The sequence below is a fragment of the Staurois parvus genome, unplaced genomic scaffold (assembly GCF_062004578.1).
Source record: "Staurois parvus isolate SC_StPar_1 unplaced genomic scaffold, SC_StPar_1.0 ptg000347l, whole genome shotgun sequence".
Taxonomy (NCBI): domain Eukaryota; kingdom Metazoa; phylum Chordata; class Amphibia; order Anura; family Ranidae; genus Staurois; species Staurois parvus.
In genome coordinates this window covers 15,360,151-15,383,651 of record NW_028318143.1, presented here as the reverse complement: position 1 = coordinate 15,383,651, position 23,501 = coordinate 15,360,151, and the positions used below count along the sequence as shown (strand labels likewise).

Below are 23,501 nucleotides of genomic sequence, written 5' to 3'. Positions count from 1 at the left end.
GCCATAGAAGGATAAAATTTAGAATGAAAATTCTTAAGAAAATTTGTATGAAATTTCGCAGAACATTCGAATGTCATTCAAAAGCTTTAGTGTAACATTTGATTTTGGAATTTGACAAAAATTTTCTTTCCTGCTCCTAACTTTCTTGGCACTGCGGACAAAAATGAACATTAAGTTGACCCACTAATGATAAAAAAAAATGAACAAAATTTCTTAGAACCTTCTTTTCCTAACAATTTTTGTTCAAAATTCTACACATCAATGGCCAGCTTTCCTGATGTATGAACACTGTCCTGTGTTATATGAACACTCTCAGTTGAATGAAGTCTCTCCTAGGTGGATGGATAGGCATTTACCTGGAAAGCTGCATCAGCCTCCAGCTCTGCTTGTGATGTGTTCCCCAGGGAGTCATTAGGCTACTTTCACAATTAACCATTTTTCTTCAGTTTTTGCGTTAAAAAAGGTGGAAAAAAAAATGTATGGCCATGAAATGCTATGGAACTTTTCATACTGATCACTTGCGGGTTCGCTGCATTTTGGGTACGTTTGTCGCGGTAAAGAAAAATAACAAATCATGCCATGATCTAAAGAAATTCAAGAATGGATGAGAAACAAAGTAATTGGCATGTATCAGTCTGGAAAAGGTTACAAAGCAATTTCAATGGCTTTGTGACTCCAGTGAACTATGGTAAGAACCATTATGCACAAACAGAGAAAACTTGGAACAGTGGAGATCCTTCCCAGGAGTGGCCGCGAAAACTACCAAACTACCAAATTACTCCAAGAGCACAACAGTAACTCATCAAAGAGGTCATAAAAGAACCGAGGACAACATCACTTGCCTCAGTTTAGGTCAAGATTCAACAATAAGAAATGGACTGGGTAAAAATGGCATCCATGGGAGAGTTCCAATGCGACCACAAAGAACACAGAGACTTGTCACACGTTTGCCAAACAACATCTTTATTATCCCCAAGACTTATGGGCAAATATTCTATGGACAGATGAGACAAAAGTTGAACTTTTTGGAAGGTGTGCATCCTTGCTAAAACTAACACAGCATTTCATAAAAAGAACATCATAACAGTCAAACATGGTGATGGTAGTGTGACAACCTGGACGACTTGCCATAATTGATGAAACTATGAATTCTATGCTCTACCAGAAAATCCTAAAGGAGAATGTCCGGTCATCAGTTCGTGACCTCAAGCTAAAGAGCATTTGGGTTATGCAGGAGGACAATGATCCGAAACACACCAGCAAGTCCACCTCTGAATGGCTCAAATAAAAAAACAAAATTAAGGTTTTGGAGTGGCCTAGTCAAAGTCCGGACTTTAATCCAATTGAGATGATGTGGCCTGACATTAAACAGGCTGTTCATGCTCGAAAACCCTCCAATTGGCCTGAATTAAAACAATTCTGCAAAGAAGAGTGGGCCAAAATTCCTACACAGCGAGTGAAAGACTCATTGTCAGTTATCGCAAACGTTTGACAGCAGTTGTTGTCTCCAACAGTGGCACAACCAATTATTAGGTTTAGGGGCCAATTACTTTTTCACAAAGTGCCAGGTAGGTTTGGAAAGCTTTATTCCCTTAATAATCATTTAAAAACTGCATTTTGTATATATTCAGGTTATCTTGTGTAATATTAAAATTTGTTTGTTGATATGAATCTCAATTTGTGACAAAAATGCAAAAAAAGAAAAAAAAAAATCAGGAAGGGAGCAAATACTTTTCACAGCACTGTATGGTCACCCCTAACTTTACAAAAACTATGTAATATAAGGATAAACCTAAACAATCCATTCAATTTGTATCCAATCAGGAAGGCCCTTGCACTACATTACTGACAGTAGAGCTAAAGGAGATTGCACAAATAGATTGTATAGTGTATGGCCAGCTTACAATTTAGCAATGACTAAATACTGTGAGGGCCTACTTAGGCTGCAATTCATACTGATCCGTTTTTCTTCCGTTTTTGAGTTAATAAAAAGCGGAAGAAAAATGTGAGATCATGTATTTCTATGGAACTCTTGACAATGATCCGTTTTGGGATTGGTGCATTTTATAAACTCCTGCTTGTTGCATTTTTGGTGTGATAAAAAAAATAAAAAAAAACAAACACACACCTCCCCATTGAAATCAATGGAAAACGTGGCAAAAAATGCATTAAACCGCTCCCATTTTGTGTTTTTTGAGCCACATGTCCTTTAAAAACGCACTGCAAACGCAGTAAAAAAGCAGCAAAACCGCATATGCAAGGAGAAAAATATCCAATGCATCTTTGTCTTTAATCAGAGGAAAAAAACAGAGGCTATCACAACAACCAGGTGATCGGAAACTGGGCCTAGCAGTTCCTGATCGTTAGTATGAGACCCGGGGTTCTTTTGAGAGCCCAGCCTCTATGTTGGGAGAGCGTTGTGCAGCACGCTCCCAGCACAAAACACAAAAAAAAATTATGCATATATGTAGCCTTATGGCAGAAGACCCACTTCAGCCGTTCGCTGATCTCCGATAGCTCAAATAATCCCGGAAGTGACGTAATACACCACTTTTGGTTTCTAGTAGGGATGAACCAATACAATTTTTTTTTTTTTATTTAATCGATGAGTACGAGTACCAATACTTTTGGTCAAGTACTCGCCGATACAGAGTACCAATACTTTGCGGTGCAATTTGTGTTAATGGACGCAAATTGCACCACAGAGAATAGCATGCGATTTGAACAGGAAAGTGATTCCTGTCCAAATCGCATGTGGGTTTCCCCACTGCTCCTGTGTGAACCCAGGTTTGTCATAGCCCACGTTCATACAGGAGCGGTGCGAGAAACCTCCCTGCAGACATCCCATGCTGAGTGTCAGTGGTAGAAGAGAAGAGAAAGCGGCGGGGATTTCTTTCCTCTCCTTGCAGCGATAACAGTTTGGGCTAGACGCAATCTGATTGGTCAGCTGGGATGCCTGTTAGGAGGTTTCCCGTCTGCTCCTGTGTGAACTCTGGCTATGACAACTCTGGGTTCATATAGGAGCAGTGAGGAAACTGCGTGTGACTTGGACAGGAATCACATTCCTATAAAAATTGCATACTAATCTTTGCAGTGAAATTTGCGTGCATTAACGCAAATCGTGCCACAAAATATACAAGTACTCATGGAAATACTCTGTATCAGTGCCGATATCAGTATGGGTGCGTCCCTAGTTTCTAGTGTCCCTTTCTCTGAAATAGGAAAAAAAAAAAAAAAAAAGTGAAAAAAAAACAAAAGTTACGCCAAAGCACCTACATCCCTTCACCTCACAAAAATGTTAAGTCAGCCCCCAACATACATTCACATACTCATACACTACATATGACTGTGCTTGCCAAAGTATAAGTAATAATTCTAGGATCATTATTCTTGGTTAAAGACATACTAAAGGATTTTTTTTTCCCCTTTAAAATAACAAAGATGTTATACTTACCTGCTCTGTGCAACGATATTGCATAGAACAGTCCCTTACCTTCTCTTCTGACAGTTTCCTGCCGGCGCTATCTACTTCTCCTTGCTGTGGGTGCCTCCTTAACAAGTTGAATGGGGACACCCTATGCACATGCTCCCAAGCCAGGCTGTGTGCATTCATAGACACACACAGCCAGGGGCGGACTGACAACTCATGGGGCCCCCGGGCAATAGGGGATCATGGGGCCCCTGTGCCCTCACCCATACTCAAACCACACCCAAAAAAAGCCTATGAAAGGTACCAGGGACATCTCATGGGGCACCCTACTGATCCCGGGCCCTCGGGCAGTGCCCAAGTTCCCCAATGGTCAGTCCGCCCCTGCACACAGCACCACTGCTCCCAGTGTCTTCTGTGAGACCAGGAAATGAGAGGTGCAGTGCAGCAGCCGGGCAGCACTGGAGCGGTGAGAGGAGTCAGGTATATGTTTAGGAAGGGTAGAACAGTTAGTGTTTTTTTAACCTCATACAGGGAATGCATTAAGGTAAAAATCCATTTTGACTTTAGAAACACATTTTAAAGCTGACCTAAGGCAGGCATCTGCAAACGTTCCAAAGAAAGGGCCAGTTTACTGTCCTTCAGAATTTAGGGGAGGTCAGTTGTGCCCAGTGGCAGACAACATATAAAAGGAAATGTTTCATACCGTACCTTCATTTTTTTCAAACTCATCTAAGACTTTGTCCAAGTTACATGATTCTTCCTCAAAATAGTTCTCCATTTGTTAAGAACCGTTCAGACTTAGGTCTGGACCTGTAAAAGAAGTCACAATTAAAAGAAAATCTACAAATTACATTAAAAGTATTTTGTTTAGTAAAGCTTTCCCTGATGGTTACAAATCACCAATGTGAAACTGAGTGAAAACTTCTAATTTTTGATAGAGAAACTGCTGGAACTGCAGTGTGAGAAAGCTAGTTTTCATCCAAGCCAAATGCTTAACACATTTTACAATTACTGCTAAGCTACATGCCTGATAAAAGGGTCCCGAGCTCCAAAACATTGCACTGAAATGCAATACAATGTGAACCAAGTCCTCATGCACACTGGGCATTTTAGGGACACCAGTAGCCATAGCTTTATACGTCGTGTTTAAAATGTGCATTTTTCAGCATTTTGTAGTGTTTTTGCATTAGCATTTAGCCATGTTTTTCTGCATTAGCGTTTTTTCTTACAAGAAAAAAAAAAATTTGACTAAAAAAAAAAAAAAACGCTCCAAAATGCTGGTTTGCCACGTTTTGCAGAGTTTTATGTGTTAAAGCATTTTCACAGCTAAAAAAGCTCCTCTATATACCCACTAGTTCTGTTTTTTTCCTGCCAAAAAAAAACAATGACTAAAGCCTATATGTGCATAGATACATAGGATAACATGCTGGGGAGTTTACTGGCTGTAGAAAAAAAAACAAAAAAAAAAAAAAAAACAGCAAAAGCCAAAAACAGCTGCTGTAAAAACGTCCAGTGTGCACAAGGCCTAATAAAGGATTGTACAAAAGATCCAAGGTGTGCTTGTGATGTACTGTACAGTGCATTCATGAAGTATTCAGACCCTCTGCACTTTTTTCAAATTTATGTTGTAGCCTGATACTACAGTTGTTTCAATTAATTTTTTCCTCTTTAATCTACACTCACTACCCCATGACAAAGTGAAAAAAGAATTTGAGAAATGTTTGCAAATATATGAAAAAGGAAAAACTGAAATACAACACTGGCACAAGTATTCAGACCATTTGCAACAACACTTGAAATTTAGCTCAAGTGCCATTTCTCTTGATCGTTGCTGAGATGTTTCTATACCTTGATTGGAGTCCACCTCTGGTAAACTAAAATGATTGGACATGATCTGGAAAGACACACATCTCTCTATAAAAGGCCTCACAGCTGACAATGTATACTGTACCAGACATAAAGCCATGAGAGACAGGATTATTGCAAGGCACATATCTGGGGAAAGCTACAAAAAACTCTGCTGCATTAAAGAATTAAAGATTCCCAAGAGGACAGGGCCTCCATAATTCTCAAATGGAAGACGTTTGGCACAACCAGGGCTCTTCCCAGAGCAGGTTGCCCAGCCAAACTGAGCAATAGAAAGAAAAGGGACTTAGCAAGAGAGGTGACCAAGATTCCAATGGTAACTGTGACTGAACTCCAGAGATCCTGTGTGGAGATGGGACAAAGTTCCAGAAGGAAAACGATCACTGCAGTCCTTCACCAATCTGGCCTTTATGGCAGAGTGGCCTGATGGAAACCTCTCCTCAGTGCACAACACATGAAAACCCATTTGGAGTTTGAAAGAAAAAAAAAACCACCTAAAGGACTATGTGAGAAATAAGGATTCTCTGCTCTGATAAAACCAAGAATGAACCGTTTGGCCTCAATTCTAAATGTTTTGTCTGGAGGAAACCAGGCACTGCTCATCTGCTGACCAATACCATAGCAAACAGTGAAGCATGGTGGTGGCAGCATCATGTTGTTGCAGTGCTCAGGACCTCAGACTGGGCCGAAGGATCACCTTAGAACATGACAACAATCCTAAGCAAAGTCAAGACAACACAGGAGTAGCTTAGGGACAACTCTGTGAATGTCCTAGAGTGGCCCAGCCAGAGCCCTGACTTAAACCCTATTGAAAATCTGTGGATAGACCTGAAAATGGCTTTCCACCAACACTCCCCATCCAACCAGATGGCAAAAAATCCCCAATCCAGGTGTGCAAAGCTTGTCATGTCTTACCCAAAAAGACTTGAGGCTGTAATTGCTTTAACAAAGTACTGAGTAAAGGATCTGAATACTTAGGTACATGTTCTATTTCAGGTTTTTCTTTTCAATAAATTCACAGACAATTCTAAAATTCTGTTTTCACTTTGCCAGTATAGGGTACTGAGTGTAGATTAATGATAAAACAAATGAATTTAAACAACTGTAGTATCACGCTGTAACATAACAAATTTGAAAAAAGTTTTAATACTTTAGGAATGCACTGTATTTCTTCATGCCGCAGTAGAGTCTTTAAACTGGACCTGAACTCAAAAAGTGAAAATTTGCTATGCTATAGGGAACATCTGGCAGTATTAATGGTGCCTAAGTAGTACCTTTGTCTTAAATTCCTCCTGAAAATTCCTACTGGCTTGTGGGGGTGCCTAGGCACTCCTGTGTCTTGAGCCTTATAGCTGTATATCTGTAGTCTTTGGATTTGGAGTGGGATACGATAGGTGGTGTCTCTACTGTGCTGCTCACTGCTCTCCAAGCCGGAGGCTCTGACGTGAGGAAGCATAGTTCTGCCTCTACCAAGATGTCCACCTCCAAACTGAGACAAGGTGCAGAACAGGGCATGGTATGCCAGTAATTGGACAAGAGTAGCTGCAGGCAGACCACAGGCAATACTGCTGACTATTACTTTGCCCTCTGCCTGTCTTTTGAGAGCACAGATTCCATACTTTTGGTTGCTCTTTAAAGCAGTGTTTCTCAACCTCTTTCAGTCAAGGTACTCTTTAAAATCCTTAACAACCTCAAGGCACCCCATTTTAAAATGTAAAAAACTAAACTAATAGCTTTACATAATGCAGCAACATCTACACATGCAGGACACAAATCGTTAGAGGTGGTTGATTTCTCCAAAGCAAATACACCTTTGCACACTGGTACTGACTATTATCCCAATGTTTCTCTTTTCCCTCTCAGCTAATATGACCCCAGTGCTGATGCAGAGGAGCGGGGGGGGGGTGCAAACAAGGATGCTGTGCAGGCACTCGACATCCTCCTTATCAACCAATACCATCATTGGTTGTTAGAGCTTCAATGGATAGAAGATTGTAATGGTGCACAGTGAAAACCAGTGCTTTTGTGTAACTTAAAGGCAGACTTGATCCACCTGCTGGCTTGTATACAATTTTTGGCAATTTTTAGGCATTTTCCCAAGGCACCCCTGGAGAAACCTGAAGGTGCCCCAGGGTGCCTGAGCACCATGGTTGAAAAATGCTGCTTTAAAAGGTCTCTTTTACTATAGTAAGCAATTAGAGCATGACTTAATTTACTGCTAAGTGAATAGACATCTAAATAAAAGACATCTCTGCCCTGCCACAAATGGAAGACATTAAGGTGATCAGACCGCGCAGGTCACTCGAGACTAGCAATTAATTACAAATGATCACACAATGGTCAATGATAAAAGGAACTTGCCAGTGACTGGTGCTTGTCTCCACTTGCAGGTGCTGTCCAGCATGATAAATTTACCATTAATGAACATTTTATCAAGGGGCAGGGGCGCATTAAGCATAGAGTGCACGGAAAACATTCCAGCTGCTACAATGAGTGCGGCGTTGGGGCCTAGGGTATCCAGGAGGAGATCTAGGAACTGTGTCTTGGGTGCTCAGTCCTAGGAAAACCAATGCATCAATTAATGCAGCTGTGTTTTCCTTTACATATCATCAGATGTATTTAATGTGAGCAGTTTAAGTACCAGAATATGACTTACAACGTGCCTTTAATAACCCTCTGTACAACAGAATACAGAGGCAATATAAGAAGAAAAACTGCAGCCAAAAACCAAAAAAACTCAAAGCTGTGTAAATCTCAGCCTTAAATTATTATATTATACAGTATTTATATAGCGCCAAAGGGTTTGCTCAGCGCTGTACAGTAGCAAGGGGGACAGAACATGAGACAAGACAGTAACAATACAATACACGAGGGGTTCGAGGGCCCTGCTCTTTCGAGCTTACAATCTAGGAGGGAGGGGAAGGTGGTACAGGAGGAGATGGCTGTGGGGGATGGAGTGGTGGGAGGAGTGGAGGTTAGTTGTTAGGTGAGGTCATGTGTTAGGTGAGGTTGGGGTAGGCTTCCCTGAAGAGGAGGGTTTTCAGGGTGCGCCTGAAGGTGAGGAGGGTAGGTGACAGTCTGATGGATTGGGGTAGGGAGTTCCAGAGGATGGGGGAAGTCCTGGAGAAGTCCTGCAATTGGGCGTGGGAGGAGGAGACCAGGGAGCTAGAGAGTAGGAGGTCCTGTGAGGAGCGGAGGGCACGGGTAGGGTAGTATTTGGGTATCAGGTCAGTTATGTAGTTTGGGGCGGCATTGTGGATGGCTTTGTAGGTCAGAGTTAGCAGTTTGAATTTGATGCGTTGGGCAATCGGGAGCCAATGATGGGACTGGCAGAGGGGGAGGCAGATGTGGAGCGGTTGGTGAGGTGGATGAGTCTAGCCGCTGAGTTTAGGATTGACTGGAGTGGGGATAGCGTTCGTTTGGGTAGGCCAGTGAGAAGGGAGTTGCAATAGTCCAGGCGTGAGATGATGAGGGAGTGTACGAGTTGTTTGGTGGTGTCTGGGGAGAGGAACGTGCGTATCTTAGAGATGTTGCGGAGGTGGAGCCTTAAATGTCTATGAACCAAAAAAAAAATGTGCATGATGACCTGAGCTGTACATACAGAGGATATTAGACAATCAGACACTCCATCCAAACCAAACTCTAAGAAGTGGAAGAGTTTTGTGTTAAGCCTCGTACACACAATGAGAATATTGGATGAAAAATATCGCTTTCAGAGCGATTGTCCGATAATTGGATTATTAGTACACAGCTTTCAAGAGCCGATCACAACAGAATTGCGAAATTATCCGAAGGGACAAGCACAAAAAATTTTCTTGTACGATAATAGAACAAACAATTTTTCTTTAATCAGTACAGTATTCGTATGTAAAAAACGGAGTGACCAGAAATGAAAGAATACACTACAATACATTATACTACATCACTTCCAAAGTTGTATTCTGAGAATGTTCGTAACCTATTAGTGATCGATATAAGACTAACCAGCAAAAAAAAAAAAAAACGGACAATCATACGTCCGATATTCTCATCGTGTATGCAGCAAGGCTTTTCTTGGCCCGATAGCTTTTAAAAAGAAAACAAAAATAGACACTTGAAACTAAACCGGACAATTTAAAACTGAAAAAGGAGGATTGACACTAGTAACAGAAAGATATATGAACAGGACTTTGAAAATGAAAGCTGTTATTGGGACCTGCCTTGCAAATTTGCTCCATCTTGATGACAGATTCCTTGAAATGCATTTACAGGAGCTCTCAGGGCACTCAAGCCTCCGCAGAATGGCATTTTATTGCCTCCCTGAATTGTAATGAGCAGGAGAGAGGTCCTTTTCTTTGACAGAAAGACATAAAATTGTCCTAGATGCAGTGCCAGAGAGAACAATTCATAGGATGTTTTTTCTGGGAGATGGATCTCATTATGTTGGGTCACTTTCAGCACACTTCTGCTACTGATGGGAGAAGAATTATAGAGGAGACTTATGGCCCTGGTTCTGAGGCCCCTAGGAGTGTGACGTAAATTAATGACATTGGCTAAAATTAAACCACAGACCCATTTGCAATTCTCAGAAGAAATGACACATAAAATGACACAGTTTTAATATCATATGGGAATGCAGGAATAACTGGAAAAAGCAGAAGATGAGCTCCAAAAGAGTGGTGAGACAGCTAATCAAAAATTACAAGAGTAAGGGTATTGGGTATTGCCAATAGCAACCAAGCGTTTCCTTCATTTTCCGCTATATAAAAAATATAGTGGCAGCTGAATTTGTGGACAACACACTGACATTTCCTTCCTACTGCTTCAAACAGGCTATGGTAATCGCAGCAGTCCTGTACGTGAGGACGCCAAACGCTCATCCACACAAATGGAACAAGGGAGATCAGAGGAAAAATGTCGTCAGCCAGAGGAGTGAGGAAAAGGTAAGCATTTACCTTATTCATTACCCCCTAAAAGAAACAAGCAACTAACCCTTGCAGTGTGTGTGGGGCGAGCAACAAGGTGGGTTTTTTTTCAGTTAGTAAACTGGAGATCAGCTTTAAAGTAGTTCTAAATACTTATAATAATAATAATAATAATAATACATGATTTATATAGCGCCAACAGTTTGCTCAGCGCTTTACAATAGAACGGGAGAAAATACAGAAACCATACAGTTCAATACAAGAGGGATAGGAGGGCCCTGCCCCTTGGAGCTTACAATCTAGGAGGGAGGGGCTAGTGGTACAAAAGGTAACAACTGTGGGGGATGGACTGGTTGGAAGAGTAGAAGATTCCAGTATTAGCTGAGGGCAGGATAGGCTTCCCTGAAGAGATTTTATGCATTAAGATAAAAAACCTTCTCTGCTGCATATGTCCCCCCAGCCCCTCCTTATACTTACCTGAGCCAAATCCCGATCCAGCTATGTGCCCAAGAGCAGCGGCTTTCCCGGCTCTGTCCCTCCTCACTGCACAGATTGATAGCAGGAACCATTGGCTCCCACTGCTTTTAACCAAATTCTGTGATGAGGAGCAAAGCCAAGCCGCCCTTGTCTGTGTCAATGGACACAGACAAGGCAGCTGGGGAGCGAACTTCCTATGGAGGACACTTGCCAAAGAGGAGGATCCAGGAGCACCGGCAGGGGACCACAGAAGAAAGGGTCCGAGGCTGTTCTGTGCAATACTATTGCACAGAGCAGGTAAGTATATGTTTGTTATTTTAAAGGATAGAAAAAAAAAAACAAACAAACCTTTAGGCTCAGTTCACACTGCTGTGACTTGGGATCAGACTTGTGAGACCCCAAGTTGCATGGTATGCAACATCCCATTAGTCAATGAGAGCTGTCCTAATTAGCACTACTAATTTTGGATCCAAAACTTTTTTGTTTTTTTTTGGATTAATTGGAAAAGATCAGTTTTTTTCATAAAATTTTGTTTAGGTTACTGAATTTCTAAAAAAAAAAAAAAAAAAAAAAAAAAAAAGAAAAGATATTTTCCAATTGGTCCAAAAAAAAAAAAAAATATAGCACATTCGCAAGGCAAAGTCGTGTATCAAGTTGCGCGACTTTCAGGTTGCAGTAGCATGAACTGAGTCTTAATGTTACTTTCATCAAGAAACAAAGCTTGCATATATCAAACGCCAATATGGTTACCATGATATACATATAATTACAAAGTAAGCACATAAACACAATAATACACAGTAAAACACATCAATAAGATTTATAATGAACTGTCCCCATACACTCCCATCTAAATACACTTAGATTTAAGGATTACAATCAAAGGCAAGAAGACTGGAGTCAATTTACAAGTCAACTGAACCTACTTCTGCATATTAACACTTGCTTAAAATCAGTCATCCAACAAATGGAAGATAATTGACTTTTCCTGGTGTTCTGCAGTACCTGTGTCATAGTGGTCTGCTTGGGTTCAGCTGCTATGTCCTCAATGCTGATGGTGCATGTGATGCAATGTCCAGTCTAATCCAGTCATGGAAACAAAGTTATCAATTCAGTTCTAATTGTAGAAATGAGCTGAATCTGGCCAGAGCAGATGCACTTAATTAACCTATAAAGTGAATGTTCTTTTTAGCTAATAAAACCAAAGAGCACAGCACCATGCATGCATTTTAATTCTTCTAGAAGCCAAGCTCAGCAATGCTAAAAAAAAAAAAAAGTCACTTGAAAACTTCATGGAAAGAAAAACAATCCATGCATTCTAATTAAAACCAGGCAGAAGCACAAAGGCATTGTGGTTAGCACTCCTACCTTTGCAGCACTAAGGTCCTTGGTTCAAATCTCAGCCAGAAGTTTGCTTGTGTGGGTACTGTGGTACCTTTTCCACACTTAATTGCATATTGTCCAAATTGGCCTTAGTATGTGTATGTATGTGAGATAGAGACCTTAGATTGTAAGCTTTTTGACAGCAGGGACTGATGTAAAGCACTGCAGAAATTGTCAGTGATATATAAATACCTGTAATAAATAAATACATTTGCTGGAGGATGTGTGGACAAGTAGGATAACTTTCATTCATGGATGTATGAATGATTCATATACAGTCATGGCCGAAATTGTTGGCACCCTTGATATTTCTCCAGGAAATCATGTATTTCTCACGAAACGTATTGCATTAACACATGTTTTGCTATACACATGTTTATTCCCTTTGTGTGTATTGGAACAAAACAAAAAAAGGGAGGAAAGAAAGCAAATTCGACATAATGTCACACAAACCTCCAAAAATGGGCTGGACAAAAGTATTGGCACCCTTTCACAACTGCGGATAAATAAGAATGTTACAAGCATGTGATGCTCCTGTAAACTCACCTGGGGCAAGTAACAGGTGTGGGCAATATAGAAATCACACCTGAAAGCAGATAAAAAGGAGAGACGTTCACTTAACCTTTGCATTGTGTGTCTGTCTGTGCCACACTAAGCATGGACAACAGAAAGAGGAGACGAGAACTGTCTGAGGACCTGAGAACCAAAATTGTGGCAAAATATCAACAATCTCAAGGTTACAAGTCCATCTCCAGAGAACTAGATTTGCCTTTGTCCACAGTGCGCAACATTATCAAGAAGTTTGCAACCCATGGCACTGTAGCTAATCTCCCTGGTCGTGGACGGATGAGGAAAACTGATGAAAGATTGCAACGCAGAATAGTCCGGATGGTGGATAAGCAGCCCCAAACATGTTCCAAAGACATTCAAGCTGTCCTGCAGGCTCAGGGAGCATCAGTGTCAGCGCGAACTATCCGTCGACATTTAAATGAAATGAAACGCTATGGCAGGAGACCCAGGAGGACCCCACTGCTGACACAGAGACATAAAAAAGCAAGACTACAGTTTGCCAAAATGTACTTGAGTAAGCCAAAAGCCTTCTGGGAAAACGTCTTGTGGACAGATGAGACCAAGATAGAGCTTTTCGGTAAAGCACATCATTCTACTGTTTACCGAAAACGGAATGAGGCCTACAAAGAACAAAACACAGTACCTACGGTAAAATATGGTGGAGGTTCAATGATGTTTTGGGGTTGTTTTGCTGCCTCTGGCACTGGGTGCCTTGACTGTGTGCAAGGCATCATGAAATCTGAGGATTACCAAAGGATTTTGGGTCGCACTGTAGGGCCCAGTGTCAGAAAGCTGGGTTTGCGTCCAAGATCCTGGGTCTTCCAGCAGGACAATGACCCCAAACATACGTCAAAAAGCACTCAGAAATGGATGGCAAAGAAGCGCTGGAGAGTTCTGAAGTGGCCAGCAATGAGCCCAGATCTAAATCCCATTGAACACCTGTGGAGAGATCTTAAAATTGCTGTTGGGAAAAGGTGTCCTTCCAATAAGAGAGACCTGGAGCTGTTTGCAAAGGAAGAGTGGTCCAAAATTCCGGGTGAGAGGTGTCAGAAGCTTATTGATGGTTATAGGAAGCGACTGATTTCAGTTATGTTTTCCAAAGGGTGTGCAACCAAATATTAAGTTAAGGGTGCCAATACTTTTGTCCAGCCCATTTTTGGGGTTTTGTGTGACATTATGTCATATTTGCTTTTCTGCCTCTGTTTTATATTTGTTCCAATACATACAAAGGGAATAAACATGTGTATAGCAAAACATGTGTTAATGCAATACCTTTTTTGTGTGAAATACTTGATTTTCAGGAAAAATATCAAGGGTGCCAACAATTTCGGCCATGACTGTATGTATGTAGATTGTAAGCTCCAAGGAGTAGGGCCTTCCTTTCCCTCTTGTATTGAACTGTATTGTTGCTGTATTGTCTCCCGTTATATTGTAAAGCGCTGAGCAAACTGTTGGCGCTATATAAATACTGTATTATAATAATAATAATAAGCAACTGCAAAAAATGCTAAGCGCCTAAGGCAGACCAAATCAGACCTAAGGTCAAAAATCAGACCTAAATATCGGCCGATTTTCGCTTTGTTAATGGGGCAATGGCACCGGCTGATTTTCGTGGTTTCTCCCCATTTCGTTTATCAGACATGATGGAAAATTTGTAAAAAACGACCGATTTTCAAAATCATTGGTGGCACCATGGGATTACAGAACAATGTTTTTGATTAAAAAATTGTTCGGAATTCGACCCATGTATGGCCTGCTTTTTATCACCATAAAAAAGTGCATTTATTATTTTTTTTTCCAGGAGCCAGCAGAGCATTGCACTCGTGATCAGCAGATTGTCTTCTAGCTTTGTGCCCACATCTCTGTATGGGCTGTTACAAAGCTAGAGGAAGACTGAATGAACCAAGAATGTGTTGATCAGCACACTCATGGTTAATTGAATGTACAAGTCTGTCTGCCGCAGTGGAAGATGGGTCTTGTAGTTTTAATTCACAGATCACTGTGAATGAATGATGTGGTTGTGTGGGCAAAGCACTGCACAGCCCCCCCATAGTCACAATGTGACAGCAGATACAGGAAAAGGGTAAGGAAGGAGAGGGAAGGTGCTTATTAGTAACATAATACACTCTAACACCCTAAATGCCAATGATCAAGAAACTGTTCCCCTAAAACAAAAATACCTCTACCCAGACTTCCAAATCTTGTGGGGGGCATTGCTGCTGGGTGCCCGGAATCACACAATAATGCACTGTTTTTTTTAAACTCTTTGTGGGGAGAGAATGGTGTCCCAATGTATTTGAATTCCATTTATATTCGAGGGGCAGTGGGCTGGCAATAAAGGGCCTTCTGCTTACATGAAAGGTCCCTGTTGGACCAGGATATGCTGTACCTAGGTATTGATGCCTTCCCAGTGATGAGTAGAACCACTTACTATACATATGTGTATAGCTACTAATGTCAATATAATGGGATAAAGGTTGGAGGTTGTGATGGAATTAATTATGGTCACTACAAAAAAAATGTCCACTATAAGGAATGATAAGAGGCATGATGTTTAACCACTTCAATACTGGGCACTTTTACCCCCTTCTCCTGCCCAGGCCAATTTTCAGCTTTTCAGCGCTGTTGCACTTTGAATGACAATTACGCTGTCGTGTAACGCTGTACTTAAATGAAATTTTTAGCTGTTTCACACACAAATAGAGCTTTCTTTTGGTGGTATTTGATCACCACTGGTTTATTGTTTGCTTACCAAACAAAAAAAGACCAAAGATTTTGAAGAAAAAAAAAAAAAGTTTTCTTTATTTCGGTTATAAAATTTTGCAAATTAGTAATTTTTCTCTCTCACTGATGTGCGAAGAGGAGGCTGCAGTGATGAGGCGGCACTCATAGGTGGCATTGATAATCTAGGCACTGATGATCAGTGTAAACGTCCCGTCACAGGAAAGCCAGTTATCGGCTTTCCCCAGTACTGAAGAAAGGATATGCCAATAACTGGAATTTGTTTACATGTGATCAGCTGAGACTGGACAGGCCCCCAGGTGCAAACATGCGCGGCAAGAATGGTTGGACGTCATATAATGTTCTCCCAGAACGAGAGTGGTCCTGCCCAGCAGTCCTTCTACAATAGGCCAGGCGGGAACCAGTTAAAAGATATTGGTCCACTTATTTCAACATCCTAAATGTCAAATTAATCATATTACTGTCCAGGAAACTCTGTGGTGTGATGTAATGCCTGGTTATTCGCCTGTGACTAAGCTCTGAGTCGTTGAGTTTTTAACATCAGGTTTGAAAAATGTACACTGTAAATTACATTCAAAACACAGTCTCGGATCTTATATTTAGAAATACAGGGTGATCCTGTCTTACCCACCCACATTGCTGATCCCTGTATAAAGGTCATGCTTTGCCAATCACAGTGGGCATACTCAGGAAGGGGTCTTCAAGGTCTGGGTTCTGCAGGAATGAACCAAGGCCCTCGACCTGGATAGCACCTTGCGGCTAACTACGTACATTGCACAAAATGTTGAGGTGAGTGCTCATGCAGTATCCAGTGTCCAAAGCAACATCTGGGTACAGCTCCAATGGTTTTACTGAGCCTGTACTGATCTGGATGCACTGATGCTATTGCTGTAAAAGAAGACAATGAAGTTGATTGAAGAGTTGAAAAACTACTTAGGCCAAGACCGATTTCTCCATAAGAGAGAAAAGGCCCATCACCCTGGGAAACTAGCAAAAAACCGAGGACTCATGGCGTGGGGTAGGGTTATAGGGTTGACACCCAGGGACTGTGTCCTCAAAGCTTTGCCAGTGTCCAATCATCTGAAGGTATTGGCCTACAGGGTCCTGTACTGTACAAGATAGAAACTCAAGCACTTTACCATTCTAGTGAAAACACTATGGCCATATCCTAATTGTACCAGTGTGCTATGCCTTGAGCATCTGATGGAAACTACAAGTGATCGTTTCTACACACGTTATGCAGACATGACCCTTGTTGTCATCATTGGTATACCTGCCCAGAGAAAAGCCATGCAGTCAACATCCATTGCAGTGTCTTATGTTGCTAAAAAATGTACAGGTGGCACCCAAATTTGTGTAGCTTGTTCCATTGTTGTTCAGGAAAGCACATGATCCCTGGCTTCTAGACTATACTGCTTGACCTTCGAAAATCATTATTTTACAATTGTTTACTGTACAACAGAAGAAAAAAAAATGTCCAAAAGTGCTGAATGATCAGTGCTGTAAAAACAGGAGTAAAATTTGATATCAGCCGGTAAAATCCAATCTAGCCAGTTAAAGCTGAGCTCCTCCCAAAAGGGGAAGTTCCGCTTTAAGCCTTTGTCCCCTGCTCCCCATTAAGGAGTGGCACCTTTGGGGAGCAGGGGGGGCGAGTGGGTTCCCGAATTTGACAGGTACCCGCTCCCACTTCTGCTGCGATCGTCTAGGTGATCAGAAACGGAAGCTGCCGCCCCCCCGTAGTCTTCTGAGACACGTGACAGGTCCCAGAAGACTACGGGGCCATTCACAAAGCGCAGCACTTCTCGCGCATGCGCAGTGGGAATCCAGCTGTAAGGCCGCAAGCTGTCACAGCCGGGTGCCCACACTGAAGATGCCGGCACCAGGGAGAGAAGACGGCCGATGAAACCAGTGGTGGAGAGGACACCGCTGGATCGAGGGACAGGTAAGTAGCTGTATTTCAAAACCTCAGCAGCTACAGTTTTTGTAGCTGCTGACTTTTGTTTATTTTTTGTTTTAGGTGGAACTCCGCTTTAAGGCTCAGGCAGGGAATATCTGCTGTGGTCAAAAGCAGCTTATAAGCATACAAACACATAATTGTTCAATGATACCATAACCAGATCTACTACATGTTTAAATATAACTATAGCACTAGAGAGAATGCAGTTGTTTCTAACAACCAATCTGCAGTAAATTAGAATGTTGTGAGGTTGTAACGTTTGCTTTGATTATGTTGTCTTCGTATCTTTTGCTGTATCTCAGACACACCAGTCCAGCGGAAGAAAAAGCCTTGCTTCCTGGAAAGAAGTTACTTAGCCTCTAACCTCATATAATTCACATATATTAGTACCAGAGCAAGACTGAATAAAGCAGTGAGGCTCCCAATGGACTGTAAAACACATCACAGATTTTACAGCATGTCAAAGCTCATATGTCAATTCCTGTTACAGCAATGGGGCCATCATAGGCATTTTGTAGATGGTAGTATTCAGTCATCCATGCAGAGATGCTGTTCAAATGGATAAACGTCATCCTATGCCCTGAAAATTAGGGACGGCTGTGCTTTTCTGCTCTGCTTATTTATATCACTAGCATTTACCAGACTGCCAGCAAGATGTATAAAGCTAGTAAGTAAACACTGGTAATAAAAAATGTTGTGGGGTCACTGGGCCTATCTGTGTGTGATTTAGCAAAGGTATGTCTGCTGTTTCCTGTTTCAGTGCCAGAGCCCACAAACAGGCATTTTCATTTATAGTTCATGTGTACTGCAGAATTTTGGAATTCCCATGACTCCAGCCGTTATCCCACACTACATTCATAACATGCTGCTAAGAAAAAAAAAGCCACAAACAACCCATCTCACAAAATTTACCAATCAGCTAAAAAACCCTATTGTTCGGTCTCAAAACATAAAACTGTACATGCGCAGGCAGATCCGGCCAAAATCACCTCAACCTTGTATATACTGAAGGCAGATTTCAGCATCCACAGTGTTTAGCAAATCTAACATATACAGACATTTAACCCTGGTTCACACTGAATGAAATTGCAAAGTGGGGCGATTTAGTTCCAATTTAAAGTGCTACTTCAAAGTAGCGCTGATATAGACTCAGATGCTATTTCAGTGCTGTTTACCTTCTAGTCTGTGAGAGTAAAATTGCACTGAAGTGATGAAAAAGTAATACAGGAACCATTTTGAAAATTGTGCTACTTGAGATCGCACCTATTAAGGCAGTGCCATAGAAATACATAAGCTGCAACTTCTGGTGCGATTTGTAAATGACATGGCACCTGAAGTCACAGCAATGTGAACCAGGGCTTAGGGTTCATACACACTAAAAGGCAGATAAAATACCAAAACCTCCGGCAGAAAAAGCAGCTTAAAAAAGTGCTTATTGCATCACTTTCAGTCCAAGTCACCCAGGCTTCTCCCTACCGTTTACGTCACAGGTCAAAGGACTTCTTCAGGGTAAAATGTGCATGACCTTGTATTATGTGTTGGTCGTGTCGTTGGGGAGTGAGCATTGTGGTGGCGCGTGGGGGACGCGGCCTTGGGCTTCGGGGTTTTTTGGGGTGGCAGCACTGGAGATTGAGGGTTCAGGGGTTGTGTGCCTGGACATGCATTTGCAGTGAACTCTCACTATGAGATAAACATGTAGACTGGAAAAAAACAAAAAAATGCTCATAGCGGCTCTTCTTGCACAACCGTTTAACCACTTGCCCTCCTGAGGATTTACCCCCCCCCCCCCCTTAATGACCAGGCCTCTTTTTGCTACTCGGCGCTGCACTAATTTAACTGATAATTGCGCGGACATGCAATGCTGCACCCAAACGAAATTTACAACCATTTTTTCACACAAATAGAGCTTTCTTTCGGTGGTATTTGATCACCTGTGTGCTTTTTATTTTTCACGCTATAAACAAAAAAAGACCAAAAATTTTGAAAAACAATATTTTTTACTTTCAGCTATAAAAAATATATAGTAAACTCAAAGTTAGTTATAAATTTAGGCCAAAATGTATTCTGCTCCATGTTTTTGGTAAAAAAAATTCCAATAAGTATATATTGATTGCTTTGTGTGAAAGTTATAGCGTCTACAAACTATGGAATAGATACTGCAATTTACACCATTTTTTTGCTATACAGTGCTGCGCTAGTTTAACGGACAATTGCGCGGTCATGCAATACGGTACATAAATTAAATTTACCTCCTTTTTTTTTTTCCACAAATTGAGCTTTCTTTCAGTGATATTTGATCGCCTGTGCGGTTTTTATTTTTTATAAAAAAAAAAAAAAAGGCTGACAATTTTGAGGAAAAAAAACATTATTTTGGACTTTTTGCTATAAAACATGTCCAGTAAAAAAAATTTAAAAATCAAATTTAGTCATAAATTTCTGCCAAAATGTATTCTGCGACATGTCTTTGCTAAAAAAAAAACCCAATACATGTAAATTAATTGGTTTACGTGAAAGTTATAGCGTTTACAAATGACGGGAAAGATACTGGGATTTTTAATTTTTTTTTATACTAATAATGGCGGTGATCAGCGACTTATGGCAGCGATCAGTGACTTATGGCGGGACTGCAGGACTACGGCGGACATTCTGACACTGGGGGGGAGCTGACTTGGGGTCACTGACATCCCCAGTGACACCAATACAGTGATCAGTGCAAAAAAAAAAAACACTGACACTGTACTAATGGCACTGGGGAGGAAGGGGTTAACTTTATTATTCACTGAAAGGGTTAACTGTGTGAGGGGAGTGTTTTACTAGGGGGCGGGGGGGTGTACTTCAAGGAGACACACTGATCCGGACAGATAAACTCTTCTGTCCTGATCAGCGTGTCAGGAGCTGTCAGGGAACTGACAGAAAGCACAGCTACTGCAGCTGTGCTCTCTGTCAGTGATTGCCGCTAATCAGCGGGACATAGCCGGTAACGACCGGCTGTGACCCGGCGACTGACATCCATGGCCGGGATCGGTGGGACAGGTAGGGCGGCGGCGCGCCTCCTACCTGTTTTGAAAACACACGTTTTAAAAAACGTGGTTTTGCCCAGCCGTGCCGCCCTGCCGCCGTATTTCTACAGTGGCTGGGTGGCATGTGGTTAAGGGCATTTGCTTTTAGAAGCACTTTTTTCCCAAAACATTCCCCTCAATATTCACTTGATAACCTAAATGCCCCTAAACACGGCGTTTAGGAGCGTTTATGAACGTTAAGCATTTTTTTTGTGCTCGAAAGCTCCTCTAAAAAATGCAATTCTGAAGGGGGATTTTTTTGTCTCTAAAATACTGCTCTGAATATGCCTGTAAACTCCCTATTATGCATGAACTCATAGGCTAACAAAGTTGCTTCTACAGAAAAAAAAAAAAACACACAAACACCTGTACTGTACAAGCAGCATTTTTTATGCCCAGTGTGTATGGACCCTAAGAGTCAGGTATAGAATAGTTGTTAATAGGTATTTCACAAAAAGTTAACTCTTAGATTTAATGGTCCACTAGTCCAAATCTATTACCGATCGATAAGACTGCAATAAGGGATTCATAAGCTGGAGGGGAAAAAGGTACAGCAGGTATATTGTGAGCCTGTAGGTTTCCAATTCCTTGATGCCCATATAAGTGCTTTAGCAGGTATAAACCAACTGTGATCTGTGTTGAAAATGGGCCAAGAGAAAACAGAAAGCCTCACATCCATACATGGAACAAATAGAACTGGCCATCTTTAATGTAACCTACATGGTTTGTAGCAACCATCCTAAATAGTTACCTTTCCAACACCTTTCTGTGTTTTAAAGAAAAAAAAAAAAAATACACAGCACAGGTTTTTTTGTTTTGTTTTTTTTTTACATGGGAGGCATGCTGTGAGCCAATGGGCTGCCTTAATATAATGCACCTCAACATACGCAAGATAGAAATTAACTCTAAAGGGTCTTTTTCCCATAAATCATAGCAACACTGAATTCAGAATTATCCTGTACAAACATTAATACATTCATAATACCTTTAGAAAGCAAGTTAGAATGTGAAGTTGAAAACTTCTAGCACTTATCACAAATTTTTTACGCTGCATCTCCCCCCATTCTTGAGCTACAGCAATGTTGGGCAAGGATCAGACTGTCTGGGGCTACCTAGGGGGTAACAACATAGGCTTCCTACTGGTATTGGGCGCACAGTTTTTCCAGTTGTGGTATCCATTTAGGTAACTATATGGATCCATTTATAGGCACATACAAATAACTGCCGTGGTGTAGAATATGTGGCGATTTTGTATTTAGAAATATTCATCCATTCTGCTTGTAGCTCCTGATGAAGTGGAAATACTCCAGGAAAAGCGTTGAGCTTGTGGAATAAATTAATTGTTATGCTAGTATATACATATATACAGGCGTACCTCAGTTTACGAACGCCTCAGTTAATGTAATTTTCGGTTTACGATTGAAAATTCATTGAAAATAATGGCTCGGTTTACGAAATTTTTTTTCGCAATACGAACGGATTAATTGGTTTTCAATGCATTTACGAATTCATTTTTAATCATGTCCCTGTACAGTATTTATGCCTTTAAAGTGCACTTTATAAAGAGTTTTGAACAGATAAGACTTTTTACTTTTTTCTGACCTCTGGACAGATTAATTGGTTTTCAATGCATTCCTATGGGAAACCACGTTTCAGTTTATGAAGTTTTCGCAATATGAGAAGTCCCGCAAAACAAATTCAATTTGTGAACCGAATTGTATTGCTAAACTGAACACAGTTGGAATTGTTTTAGCACGGAGAGAACTCACCTCAATATGGACAAACATTTTATTGAATATGTGAAGAGATATTGATTTTAGAATATTTTTTATGTAAAATATACTTCATTATTATAATTATTAGCTTGTGTGGTGCCTTTAAAAATCCCGCCATACTGTTTGCGCCTTTTTCTGCACGGATTTTCAATATGTTTAAACTGCTCCATGACTAAGACGTGGGCAACAATAACAGCCCTATCAGGAGGCACATAGTACTTTCAATGCCAGAGAGACATAACCTCAAAAAACATTCCGTTACATAAAGGCCACAATGAATCTATATATTTAAGGCAGAATCACTGCAAACTAAAAGACAAACCATAAGCACCAAACAACCAATATAAGCCATCGTCCCTTTACCCCTCCAAATGAAAACTACTGTACTCACCATTAACTAAGTATTCTATTGCATTTTTCTTAGTTATTGCATTCCATGGCTTCTGGTTGTGAAGTGAACCCATGTGATAATGAGCACATACTGTGAACTGTTTGGCTACATTATGTAATAGATCACAATCTCAGTTTGTTTATAAGCAAACACTGTCCTATTTTCAAAAGGGTGGCTACATTACAAACTCCAGAAGCATTTTCTTGACACTTACAAGCTTATACAATAGATAGATGCAAATATTTGCTGGTCACCCCATAAAAAAAAAAAAAAGATACCTTCTAAGAGGTGAAGCCTGGTGGATGTCTTCTCCTCTAAGATACCTATTGGCAGCTTTATTTTAAATGGCAGAGCCCCATTAAGGGCTAACACTTTCCTGGCATTTGGCAAGTGGTTTATTAACAACTTACCAAATGCAAATAAATGGTTAGCCCTTAACATGAGCATTTCCAAAAGCATCTGGAAAGAGAACTGCCTGAAGAAACTGCTATTGTGAATGCGGAATTGGAAGCAATCACAAGAGATTACAAGGGTATAACACAGGGGTGCTCAACCTGTGGTCCTCTGATGTGGCCCTTCACCTCAAACTGAACTCAGAAAGTGCACCACACCCACAAAATATATTAGAAGTCTATGGCAAAGAGGAGCTAACTTGCAGGAAAGCCACAGGTGCACTACACTGCACCCGTGGAGCAGGTAAACCATAGCACATCAGTGTGAACGCAACCTTATAGTGGGCTCAGGACAGTAAGGACTCCTTTACATTTGAAGTTTGGGGGGCAGTAAAACCCCATAGTTGAGACATCAGGGGTGTAGCATCAGGGGTTGCCATTGCGACCAGGGGGCCCATGTGGGCTGTCACATTCTGTTTTACACTTGGATTGGAGGGGCTGCATATACAGGAACTGATCCTCTCCATGTTGCCCCTGCAACCGCTGAAAGCCAGT

At 41.2% G+C, this 23,501-nt stretch overlaps 1 protein-coding gene across 1 annotated transcript in view; it reads right to left on the bottom strand.

Annotated features, from left to right (window-relative positions):
* ZFYVE9 (zinc finger FYVE-type containing 9) overlaps nucleotides 1–23,501 on the bottom strand; it is a 140,721-nt gene that overhangs the window by 69,629 nt on the left and 47,591 nt on the right. The window contains exon 2 of the mRNA XM_089684486.1: nucleotides 4,139–4,240. Coding sequence (XP_089540612.1) covers nucleotides 4,139–4,208 — 70 coding nt within the window. The 5' untranslated portion in view covers nucleotides 4,209–4,240. The remainder of the gene's footprint in view (nucleotides 1–4,138; nucleotides 4,241–23,501) is intronic.